We start from the raw sequence: 11,704 nt of genomic DNA on the forward strand, positions 1-11,704 counted from the left end.
ATAATAAAATCAGTGTACTTAAAGTGGACAAAAATAGTGTAATAAATAATGTTACTATGCTCTTGTTTATTTGACATGAAAATATTTATTAACCGACCACAGCTGGGGGCACAGGTCTCTGCTGCTGGTACTTTGTGGGTCAAAAGCTGAAAAGTTTGGGAACCACTGCTCTAGAAGACACCAACATGTTCTTCTCACAGTTGCATTATCTATGTTTTGATTAACCCATCTTTGTTTTAACTCTAACCTAGTCTCAGCTAACAAAAGCATGATGCTGCCACCACCATGCTTCACTGTGTAGAGGGTTTTTTTTTGGCAATGGTCAAAATGTTCGATGTTAGTACAAGTCACAAGTCCATCTCAGGGACAGAGACACTTTCACACATAGGGTAACCAGTTAACCCAATCCACAAGTCTGGAGTACCTGGAGAAAACATGTCCATAAATCATTCTCCACAACCAGGAATCAAACCTGTGGCCTAGTTGCTGTGAGGAGACAGCACAGGCCACTGTTATACCATGTTGCTCCACATATTTTCAATTTCTACCAATAGCTTTAATTAAAGTGCACCACTTTTTAGTTTTGTATTTTCAGAACCAATAACTGTTCTTTGCCCACATTTGACTTCATTAATCAGGCAAATTTTGCCCAAGTGCCTTAATCAGAAAATCCATTTATGTTCTTGTTGTAAGGCAACAGACTAGAGAATACCAAGAGAGGATATTATCTTTGTAACCCAATGTAAGTGTTAACGAAAGGTCAGGATGTTTCTTTTAAACAGATAAAATTTTGTAATAATTTCATAAAGACAGTAGGTCATACTTCCATACAAGTTTATGATAAAAATCCAATGAAACAGCGTCAACAATGCATACAAAGTAGCTGTCAGCCAATTCAACTTAAGCACAGATTAAAAACAAAAACAGGATTAAATAAAAAGATAGAAGTAAATGTATTTACTGACATGTTGCAAGACAAGAGGCTCTTCATCTGACAACTATCTGACAAAAATGATCAGTTATAAGTTGGCTATCTTTTGTTTCACAAAAATATGTGTTTAAAAGTTTGAGACAAAAATGACGACAAAACAACACCACACATTTGGATTTACTATCACCTTGGCTAAGAGAAATACAGAGACTAAATACTGAAATGACAAGTAGAAAAGTTGGGACTGGACATTTAGAAAACACGCCCCCCCATCCAAGAAAAAAAGAAGAAGAAAAAAAAACACAAACCAAAACTAAATCCTTGTAAAAGCAAAGCCTTTAAAAAAATACAGATGACAAATAGTCCATTCTTGTGTGGAAAATATCCTGATGTGATGCAGTACAAAGAGCAAAATGTACACTATTGTGTTTCAGTAGACTCGGCCTCGGCTCCTGCCGCCTCTCGCTCCAAAGCCTCGCCCTCGCCCACCCCTGAAGCCGCCGCGCTGCTCTGGAGTGACAAAAGGTAGAGACAACACAACTTCAGTAAAAAACATTTAAATTATAAAAAATAAATTAATTATCCAGTGATAAGTGTGCAGTTCACAAACATTTTGTGTGATCAGTGCTTCGAGGTGCACAAACTGAGTTTATACTTAGTTTTTTACAGCCGGTCACTAACACAAAGTCTGCTGTTGGGTTCAAGATAATTCACCAGTTTGTTCAAAAACATGCAGGAAGTATATGTTCCTCTCATTGGGCTGTACCAACTTTGTTTAAATAATCAAAAAAAGACACAATCTGACAAAAGTCAGATGCGGAAGGTAGATCCATCATAAATATAGGAGACACTGAATCAACCATCAAAAAGGTCTAAATTTGATTTTTAACTTTAATCCGAGCGCCACTTCTTTCAAAATAAGAGTCATCACAGTTAATCTTTAACCCTTTTAATTTTGTCAGTGTCACCTCTGTTTGTTGTTTAATCACACAGCCAGGTGGTTGCACAGACCAAATATCATATAATAGAGCCACAAATCAAGCTTACTTTTCAAACGTCGATCATTTCGGCTCTATTACTACTTTGATATTTTGACAGTGGCACACCAACTGGTCATAAACTTCAGTTCAAGATGTTACTAAAAATGTATGTTACATCAATATTCAATTCATGATCGAAATCCCTTAATATGAAAGTCTGGCTGAGCAGTTCCCAAAACCGCTGATCTCACCATTTCTTTTTAAACTAATGAAACTTTAATGTCACTGAGATTTTGCTTTCACTGCTTTATTCGATAATACCAATGAACTGATATGGACAAAAATGTTAGTTTCAAACATTCTTTTCTGCTTTGAAGCTTTTATTCTAAGTTTGATTTTGTTATGTCGAACCCTGACCTCACTGATCACTTTCAGCCTCGGAGTCAATAAGTTAAATATCAGCTTTGATCATTATCAATAACAAAATTTACCCATGCAGCTAAGATGATAAATCCTGATGACTAAACATAAGTTTTTGCTCAGCTAAAGGCACTTTTACATTTGACATCTAGCTCACGTGACACGTTTATTTAAAAAATAAATAAAATAACCATGTGTACCTGGACAGTCTACGTTATCGTAAACACATGTACACAAATGAAGAATTGGACTAATCTAAATTTAGTTGAAAAACTCAGCTGTCCTACGAGCTCTACCTAATAAGAGTGAGTGGTTTCTTAGTAAAAACAATGTTTAAAACTTTGACTTTATTTGGCCACTTGGAGAGAATTTGTGACATTTTGAACTAATAGGGACCTCTCAATGTGCAATGTGAATTAGAAACTATAAAAAAAATAAACTGTGCCACCAAAGTACAAAGTGCCACCTTGCATTTCTCACCATAAGAAAGATTGCCAATAGAGGCGCTGTACTTGCCACTGGGGGGGTTGTAAATTTGTCGTGCGTCCCGCCGAGGCAGAGGGGCGATCTGTTTATTTGTGCTTCCCCCGGATCCCATTTCCTCCCCTGAAGGACGCTTGGCCCTGCAAACGCAAGTAAATAAGATGAAGAAACAGGAGCGTTCAGAATGAAGACTCTTCCGTCTGAGGTGGACTTACGCTACTGCCTCCGGCTTCTGGACAGGTTTCCAGGACAGAGTAACTGTGCTCTTGAACGATGGAGGGTTGTGGAAGAGATCCTGAAGGAAAAACAAGAATTATCAACAGAAACACTGAACATTTACAAAGATTTTCTTTAAAGGGGACCTATTDTGCAAAATTCACTTTTTAAAGGTTTTTTTTACTCAACTTTGGGTATGTCCTTCTTAAAAAAACAGTCCTAAGACCAAAAAACGCACCCAGGGGCATATTTACTGTAAGTAAATGTATTTTTAATGTATATTAACGACAAGTTTTATACTTCCGTCATTTTGTGATGTAACAAGCCGTACGACAACCCACAGGAACCTGCGTTCAGCCCCTTACCTAGCAACCCCCGGATGAGACTCCACCTCCTCAGCATAAAAAGCCGTCATGGTTGTTGTTGTATAATGCACAGCTCATTTCTCAACAAGCCTCCAATAGGGCAATGGGTAGAGTGTTGGACCAGAGAGTGGGAGACCAGGGTTTGAGACCAGCACCAACACAATTTAATTATTTATTTATTTTCATTCGTTATGAACACGTTTTCTCATGTACCTCTATTGTTTAGCTTATTAAAGCCTTGTTAAAGCCTATTTGTTTGAGTTTCTGAGGTATTTTCACTGCTGCTGCTCCCTGCTCTGGTAACAACATGCAGAGTGAACGCAGAGCAGAGGAGTGAGAGAGAAAAAAAAAAGAAGCTGCGACCACGACTCTGCCTCTGGGTCTCTCATATGGTTGTACAACGGAGCTTCTGCTATTATTAGCCATGCTAACGCTGGCTTTGGAGGGCGGAGTTAATGTCAACAGATTTTTGGAGGGAGGGCGTTACCAACAGAGCTCATTAACATAAACAGCTCTTCTGAACGGAAGTCAGAGCAGGCAGAACTAGAAAATGGGAAATTTTATTATCTGAGAATTATTTTGTGCATTAAATTGAATGAACATGGTCTGGATAGCCCACAGACATACCATAAAAATTTCTAGGACCCATAATTGGTCTCCTTTAAGAAAAGCTTACCTTGATAAGAATGTTGATGTTGTTTGTGATCTTCAGGGCCACCACTTTGATCTTGTTCTGATTAAACAACAAAATCAGTCCTCAATATACTATACAGTATGAAGTTTTACATTCATCATTAGTTTTTAATGTTTAAGTACATATCATAAAAGTAAAGTTTAGGGAAGCAAGTAAAAATCAGTATAATCACTTTACCTCGTCTGTCTTCAGAGCGTCTCCTGTCTTTCCTTGCAGAGCCACTCGCAGTTGTCTGATGTAAACCTGCAGGCCTCGGGCAAAATACTGCAACCTGTTAACAAAAACAACCAGGTAAATATAAAATGAAAACTGACTAATGTAAAGTTATGAACTCTCACACAAAAAATATTTAAAAGAAGACCTCTACAGGAGCTTCTCTTTACTGAAATTTACATTTTCTATTCAAAATAGAGCCTTGTGGTGAGTTTCCTTAACGTGTTAACACAAATTTAAAAATCAAGCTGACAGCAAGATGAACAATAATCACACAACTACAATAGTTTTAATATGCTGCCACAGAAAAAATAGCAATAATGTTTTTTGTCAATGCCTGCTTAAAACATTAGAATTAACTGTTATGGTCAACATTGTTTACTAGCAAAATATCACAAGAACCACTGGACAAATTTGATTGAAACTCCCAGAATGTTATTAATAAATGTTCATCTTCAAGTGATTAACTTTCGGAGTCAACTTTAGAAAACTCAAAATTGTCTTTAACCGAGTCAAACTTCCAGCTATTGAGCTGGTTTGATGTGGTCATACAGTCATATGAAAAAATTTGGGCACCCTTGTTAATTTTCCAGATTTACCTTTATAAATCATTGATTGTTTGGATTTTAAAAAAAAATCAGTTAAATATATCATGTAGGGGACAAACAGTGATATTAGAGAAGTGAAATGAAGTTTATATGATTCACAGAAAGTGTGCAATAATTGGTTAAAAAAAAATAGGCAGGTGCATAAATTTGGGCACCAAAAAAAAACAACCCTTAAAGGGGCAATATCATGTAAAATCAATTTTTTTGAGTTTTATATCATGTATAATGTTATACTCTCATAAAAAAACATGCCCAAAGCCTTGCTCTGACTCATTCATGCATGTTTGAGAAATCCTGCAGCATTTTTAGGAAGCCATGCTGAGGAGCAAAACGACAGGTGGGGACCAGAAGAAACGCCTTTTGGTACCAGGAACACCCCTGGGACGTGTCTTTAAGACGAGCTTCCTCATCACTGAGCACTCCTCCCCACACACCCCACCCATGACTCCTGCAGGCTCTCGGCAGTAACAAAGCAAATTGAAACTGAAACTGTCTGCTGCTCTCAACACCACTACTCACTCAGTGAAGCTCTTTTCAGATTCAAAATACCTTTGAGGAAATGTATTTTCAGATGCCAAGTAAACTGCATCATAGCGCACGCGCGACCCCACCCCCCACTGAATGGGACGGGACAGAAGCAGAAGGAGGTTCTTAAAGAGACAGAGGCCAATTTCAACGCAAAGAAGAGAAGAGGAGGTGATGAGAAGATAAGTTTATTTTCTATTTAAACATAAAAACAGCATTTTAATAACAACTAAAATGTGACAAAGATAATTTATTATGGTATAGTATTTAAATGTATGCCTGAGAAACACATAATATTGCCCCTTTAAAGATGTCAACAACAGAAGACTTTCTATCCAGCCTTACACGTTGGACCCAGAGCCAGAGGAGTGAAGACAACAAAATTGTAGTTGATCAGTTCATTTGTCAGTTCTGTCGCAAATAATTTGATCTAAGTTCAGAAAATTTCATATAAAATAAAAAAAACTGAAAAGGTTGAAAAATATGACCCCAAAAGAATATATAAATATCTATGCAGCACAGAGAGAGACACTATATTAAACTTTTCTGCACTCTTAGAGACTCAAGAGCACAACAAAAATATATTTAACAGCTAAAACAAAAGTATATTTTGCATGATATGTCTCCTTTAATATCAGTATTAATCTGAACAAATTTAGTTTCCATCACATTTACCTGATCTTGAAGTCTTTAAGGTGTTCAGCATCCACTTTATCAACAAGAAAGTCAGGAAGCTTCTTGCCCAGTTGGTGGAAGCTGAAGATGAGACACTCGACGTAGCTGAACTGCAGTTTGGGCTCTTCGCTCGCAGAGTTCTCACCGTTCTCCACCTCCTCTGGTGGTAAGGGCATGAACTCCTGCAAATAAAGAAAACAGGAAAACATTGAATGTATCTTAAAAAGATTCAAAACACATTTTGACACGATTTGCCATTGATTTTTTTATTTTTTACAAATAAAAAAATTGTAAAAGTGCATTTAGATTTTTAAACAAATTACCATTTTTTACATCTTGGACAATAACAAACCGTTCTTACCAGAAGCTTGGTAAACAATGTGTTGAGGTTGGCCTCAAGCTTCTCCATGTCGCCACAGAACGGACTCATCTCAGCCAGCAGCTTCAGCACCTACCAACACAAACACGTATTAGCAGGCCTCTACGCACAATGTAATGTGCACTGTTAATGAGAAACAGTGCTGCGTGTTGCAGACTAACAACCCATTAACTACAAGCTGCTGTCCGGCACCTCTGACAGTTGGCTGCCACGCTCACTTTGTTAAATAAACAAAAAGACATTCAGTTTTCCAATCCATAACAATAAATTTACAGCATTTAGTATTTTTCTGTGATGGTTAAAAATGATTCAATGACAGAGTGTTTTTTAATTAATGCCTCCTCAGACCTTACATACTTAAATACAAACAAGTGGAGCTTAAAATGCATGAATTAATACAACTGGTATTGTTATTTTAGTTTGATTGCAGCAGGATCATCAGCAGGTGTATATTACTCCTTCATAATATTAAATAATTGTATATCTCATAAAATAAGCTTAATTACTGCAGAACATGACAATTTTTTAATATCTGATTACTCCATTAATCGTCCGAATTACTAAAATAATCGTTAGCTGCAGCCCTGCTATGTATTTTACATTTGTGAATCGTATAATAAAGCAAATGCTAACAGAAAATCATCAGGCTGTTTATGTTTTTAAATGACCTATTATTTTTGCATATGTTTGTCAAACTGATGCTTGTCTTTTTGTACACAACAAGCTTTTGTAAAGCAGTCATGCTGGATAAAAGGACAAACTCACCTCCAGCTGAATGTCCAGTTCTGCCACAGGACTTGTCAGGGTGCTGAGGTTGGGCAGGACGTTTTCACAGAAGTAGGTTACAAATCGAGTAGAATGGACATTTTTCTACAAAACAAAGACACCTAAGTTTATAGCATAAATTAAGATAAAAGCAGTTTTAACCTTAAATATAAACCATATTATTAACTTGTTAAGTGCAACATTTTTCTGTTTTATCTCCCCAGTCTGAGATTTTATCACCAACCAGCTTCTAAAATATAATAACTAAAGCAATTTTCTCATGATTTAATATCTTTTGAACCTAAAAAGTGGCAGAAACAACTCTAATTTACCACCACACTAACAGAACAAAGGCTTCTATGACACTTAAACATTATTTGAGTTGGGAGGATTTGGGTGCACTCACAGAGAATAGCGGCAGGGATTGGCGCGTACACTGCAGGAGGCGGTCCACAGCGTCTGGGTCTGCTGGGTTGAGGGCTTGTTCCAGGTCAGCCTGATCCACCACCAACTCTACGAGCTGCTGCCGCCCATTTACCGACTGCAGCACGCGCAGACCAGACACCACACGCATCAGGAGCACAAACTCCTCTCCTGTCACATCCTCCATCACCTGAGGAGCAAGATTAACTCTTTAATCAACATGGAGTATTTGCACACACTAATCATTAATGCTTCGGTTTCATCAATGATTAGAGATCAGTGTTGATCAACTGACACTATTTACAAACCTTCTTTGTTTCTGCAAAGACAAACTCCTCCACCTCCCTCGTCATGACATCCTCTGGTAGTGTCTTAAGTTTGGTGGACAGAAACTTGATGGCTCTTTCTCGCACAATGTCCTCCCCCTGCAGAATCTGAGAGAAAAGGCCTCCAAGAGTACCTGCATTACAAAATACAAAGACAGATGAGGATGTTATTAAAATAACTATATGACATCAGATGACACTGGAGGGAAAGCGATTTATCAGTTTAAAAAACATTATTAACAGAATCACAACTGAACCCCTCTAGAAAAGAGGACGTGAAACAAAACTTACCTTTAGCATCCATTTTGAATATAGAAAGCAGAGCTGCATTCACCTGGTTGAACTCTGCTGTATCATCTAGAAGCACAATCACGCACAATTACTACAACTGCTCACTCTGTGACACACTGAGAAATGTGTGACTCAAAATAGTCTGGCACCTGTCTGAAGGAGCTGGGTCAGAATATCTGCAACTCTGAAGATGTTCTCGCCAGTTGCAAACCGGGGCAACTCCTTAATGGCTTGTCGTCGAATCTGGACGCAAACACACAAGACATACTTTTATGATGGAATTAAACTCCACATTGCTGTACAAAACCTTGAACTCATAAGTTCAGCTTCACGAAGCAGAAGGAAGCAACATATTGTAATGCTGCAGCTATAGGTTACGTTTTAGAAACTTGTTTAGTACTCACAGACACATCTTCATCCTCACAGAGATCGAGTTGGGCATTTATGGCTGCATCTGCCAACTCTGGAAAACTGCTGAAGAATTTAGGAATAAACTGAGCTGCCAGTCGCTTCTCCTTGGCACCACCCTTCACTCCATCCAGGATCCCTTGATATGCATCTTTGTGCTGAAGAACAAAGGGACATACAACAGTTAAAAGGTTAATTTGAAAGCATCCTGACATTACAGGTGATACTGGATCTCACATAAGTAATACAGTATTGTAGCCCTTTATGTTCCTTGCTACAAAACCTAAAAGTTGCTTGAGACATTTCCAGATAATCTGGTTTAATTTTTATCTTGTAAACAGTTGATCAATCATGTAGTGTTGTGAGATTCTGTAAAAAGATTTTAAAAGACTGCAAAGTCTAAATTAAAAACGTGTTTTACAAAAAAAAAAATCATATGAACTTAAGATATTCATAGAGCTCGTTTAAAAAACACAATGTAAAAATAAATAGCTAACCTTAGTGTCTGATTAACAAAGCTATTTTTGTGTTAGAGCCCTTCAAAGTAAACATCTGATTTAAACTTTTTTGTTTATGTTATTTGTGAAGCAACAGCTGTGAGTTGTTATTTAAGATAATCATGCTAATTGAGTACTAGTAGCATCACAATGAATATTAAATAACATAACGAGCTGCTTTAAAAGGAAGCTTCCCTTATATTTCAGGTTAAAAAAAAGAAAAAATCAGTTAAACTGATGACAGTCGTGAATTCTGTACGAGTAGCCACGGAGAAGCTAACATTAGCCTGCTCATATGAAGCTAACCTAAAAAAAATCAAAACCGTAAGCATATTACCGTACTAGTATTGAATGCGCAATAATAAAGTCTGCACTACAGTCATGTTAAAAAAAGGTTGTATTTATCCCTCACCTGGCTGAGGTTCTCTTTAGCATCAGCAAGGATCCCGTAGTTTCGATAGAGATCCTCGATAGTGACCGCCATCAGCGTGTGACCAATTCCTTGCCGCTCAAGGTAAAAGCACACAAGAAAAGCCCTTATTTGGGTCGCTACTGCGCAGCTTTAACCGATAACAGAATTAACTACGTCGTAATATTAATCACTGTATTGTGTGTATATAGAACGCGATGATGAAATTTCGAGAAAACAGTGAATAGAACACCCCCTTCTTTTCGTATTCCCGCAATGCTCTCTGGCTATAGCTAGGATGCTACGGAACAATTTGGAACGCGCATGCGCACATTGAACGAATCGTAAGGAATAGCAAAGGTCACGTGATAACTGTGCGCCAACTCGATGCGCAGTTTAATAATTGCGTTAAAGCCGTACCTCGTTTACGTAGCTATCGCTTTGATTAAAAAAAAAAAATGTTTTATTTACTATTTATTTCATTCTAAATATTTGCCAGTCAGTAGTTCTCTCTAAGAGCTAGTCATTATGTGAACTACTTCTCAGCAGTCATGTAGTTATGTAACTGGACCTTATGGGAAAATAAAAAATTAATTTTATGCAAGATAATGTTTTAAACTTGTAACTCGTTTTTCTTAATTTCTATAGTTTTAAAAGTAGTTTCACAACTAAAAATAATTTGTCACAGATCAGTAAAACAAAGATATGACAAAGAATATCAGAAGGGCGAAATCAGATTTTTACCATTTAAGTATGCCTTGAAAATTACAAAAAAAAAAAAACCCAAAAAAAAAAAAAACCCATGAAGCTTATTCTATCAAGTTATAGTAAACACAACAAAAGGACTTCTATTCTTTAGTTAAAGATGTTTCACTTCCTATCATCTTGCTGATAATTTAGCTCCTCTTTTTGGAAACACACCACATCACAAAGACAACTCCATGAATTTGCAAACAAAGTTTAATAATTAAAGCTGGCCCTGACCCTGGACTCCTTCAAGGGAACAACACTGAGCCACTGGTTCAGGTATGTGAATGATACCTGAGTCAAATGTCAAGTTAAGGATGTACTGGACACAACAATCAGCTGACAACACCAAGTTCACCAGAGAGGATGCTGACAACAAGCTGCTTTTTTAAATTAATTAATTAATTAATTAATTAATTAATTAATTAATTAATTTATTTATTTATTTATTTATTTATTTTACTGTTTGGTGCATATGGGAAGAAGCAGAAGCCTCAACAATGAGGTTTACAGAAAACTAGCTCGCATAAATCAGTATGTTTCACCCCCTATGGGACACAAGTTCTGTCATTAGAACTCTACATCAGGCTGAACATGCTCTCGTGCAGAAAAAAGCAAAGCTGTGAGAGTCGTTCACTTTGCCACAACAGGACTTTACAGCAAATACTAAGAGGACAAGTTACAATAAAAAGTCTGGTTAGACACTTTTATTGAACGAAGTTGTTCTAACAACAATTCTGTACAAACAAATTTCCTCTTTCAATAAAATAATAAAAAAAAAGTGGCTTCACAAGAATCGGATTCCTGCTCCAAACTGGAAACCATCACGTATCCTGAAAGGAAAGGAGAGAATATATATTAAAAAAAATACAAGCAAAGAATAACCAAAGAATAAAGATACCAGTCAAAAGATTGTAAAGATCTATGAATTTATTATCAGTAGCAAGACTTGTTTCTAAAACAATTAGGAAAGTCATCAAGATTTTGGATCGAGGGGAGCAGAACTCCAGCGGGCCCCACATCTCTGACGTCGGCAGTAGAATAGCAGAGCACAACGCACTGTGGCAGATGGTTCATATGATAAGCTGAAGCCATATGACATTGCAATTATTGGCTGCACTGATGGATTTAGCCATCACATAATGTAAATGGAAGCATATTACATGAAAAGTAAACCAAAAGTAATCGCAGACTTCTTCATAAACACAGTGACACACATTAGAGGCAGTGGAGGTGCGAGCTGATCCAAGAAGAGAAAATGGACATTTCATGTAATGTATTATGATTTTTATTCTTGTATGAATTTTTTCTCGTAAATTATGATTTTATTCTCATTATATATATATATA

At 37.0% G+C, this 11,704-nt stretch overlaps 2 protein-coding genes across 3 annotated transcripts in view; both read right to left on the reverse strand.

The window, feature by feature from the left end:
• Positions 1–817: 817 nt before the first annotated feature.
• api5 (apoptosis inhibitor 5) lies at positions 818–10,055 on the reverse strand. Of its 2 annotated transcripts, none has more exons than XM_014025068.1 (14): positions 9,612–10,055; positions 8,699–8,860; positions 8,444–8,537; positions 8,295–8,360; positions 7,986–8,137; positions 7,661–7,867; positions 7,255–7,359; positions 6,472–6,561; positions 6,111–6,292; positions 4,267–4,360; positions 4,072–4,128; positions 3,030–3,109; positions 2,812–2,954; positions 818–1,441 (listed from the first exon to the last, which is right to left on the reverse strand). In XM_014025068.1, exons 1-14 carry the CDS (start codon positions 9,681–9,683, stop codon positions 1,362–1,364), a joined length of 1,584 nt encoding a protein of 527 aa, XP_013880522.1. In that variant the 5' UTR covers positions 9,684–10,055; the 3' UTR covers positions 818–1,361. The 2 variants fall into 2 exon arrangements, with proteins under 2 accessions (XP_013880522.1, XP_013880523.1); XM_014025069.1 differs by having other exon boundaries at positions 2,848–2,954; positions 9,612–9,902.
• A 979-nt stretch (positions 10,056–11,034) lies between these two features.
• The window catches only part of samm50 (SAMM50 sorting and assembly machinery component), a 12,208-nt gene continuing 11,538 nt past the window's right edge, over positions 11,035–11,704 (reverse strand). Inside the window, exon 15 of the mRNA XM_014025070.1 lies at positions 11,035–11,188. Coding sequence (XP_013880524.1) covers positions 11,143–11,188 — 46 coding nt within the window. The 3' untranslated portion in view covers positions 11,035–11,142. The remainder of the gene's footprint in view (positions 11,189–11,704) is intronic.

Source organism: Austrofundulus limnaeus, unplaced genomic scaffold, assembly GCF_001266775.1.
Source record: "Austrofundulus limnaeus strain Quisiro unplaced genomic scaffold, Austrofundulus_limnaeus-1.0 Scaffold454, whole genome shotgun sequence".
Taxonomy (NCBI): Eukaryota; Metazoa; Chordata; class Actinopteri; order Cyprinodontiformes; family Rivulidae; genus Austrofundulus; species Austrofundulus limnaeus.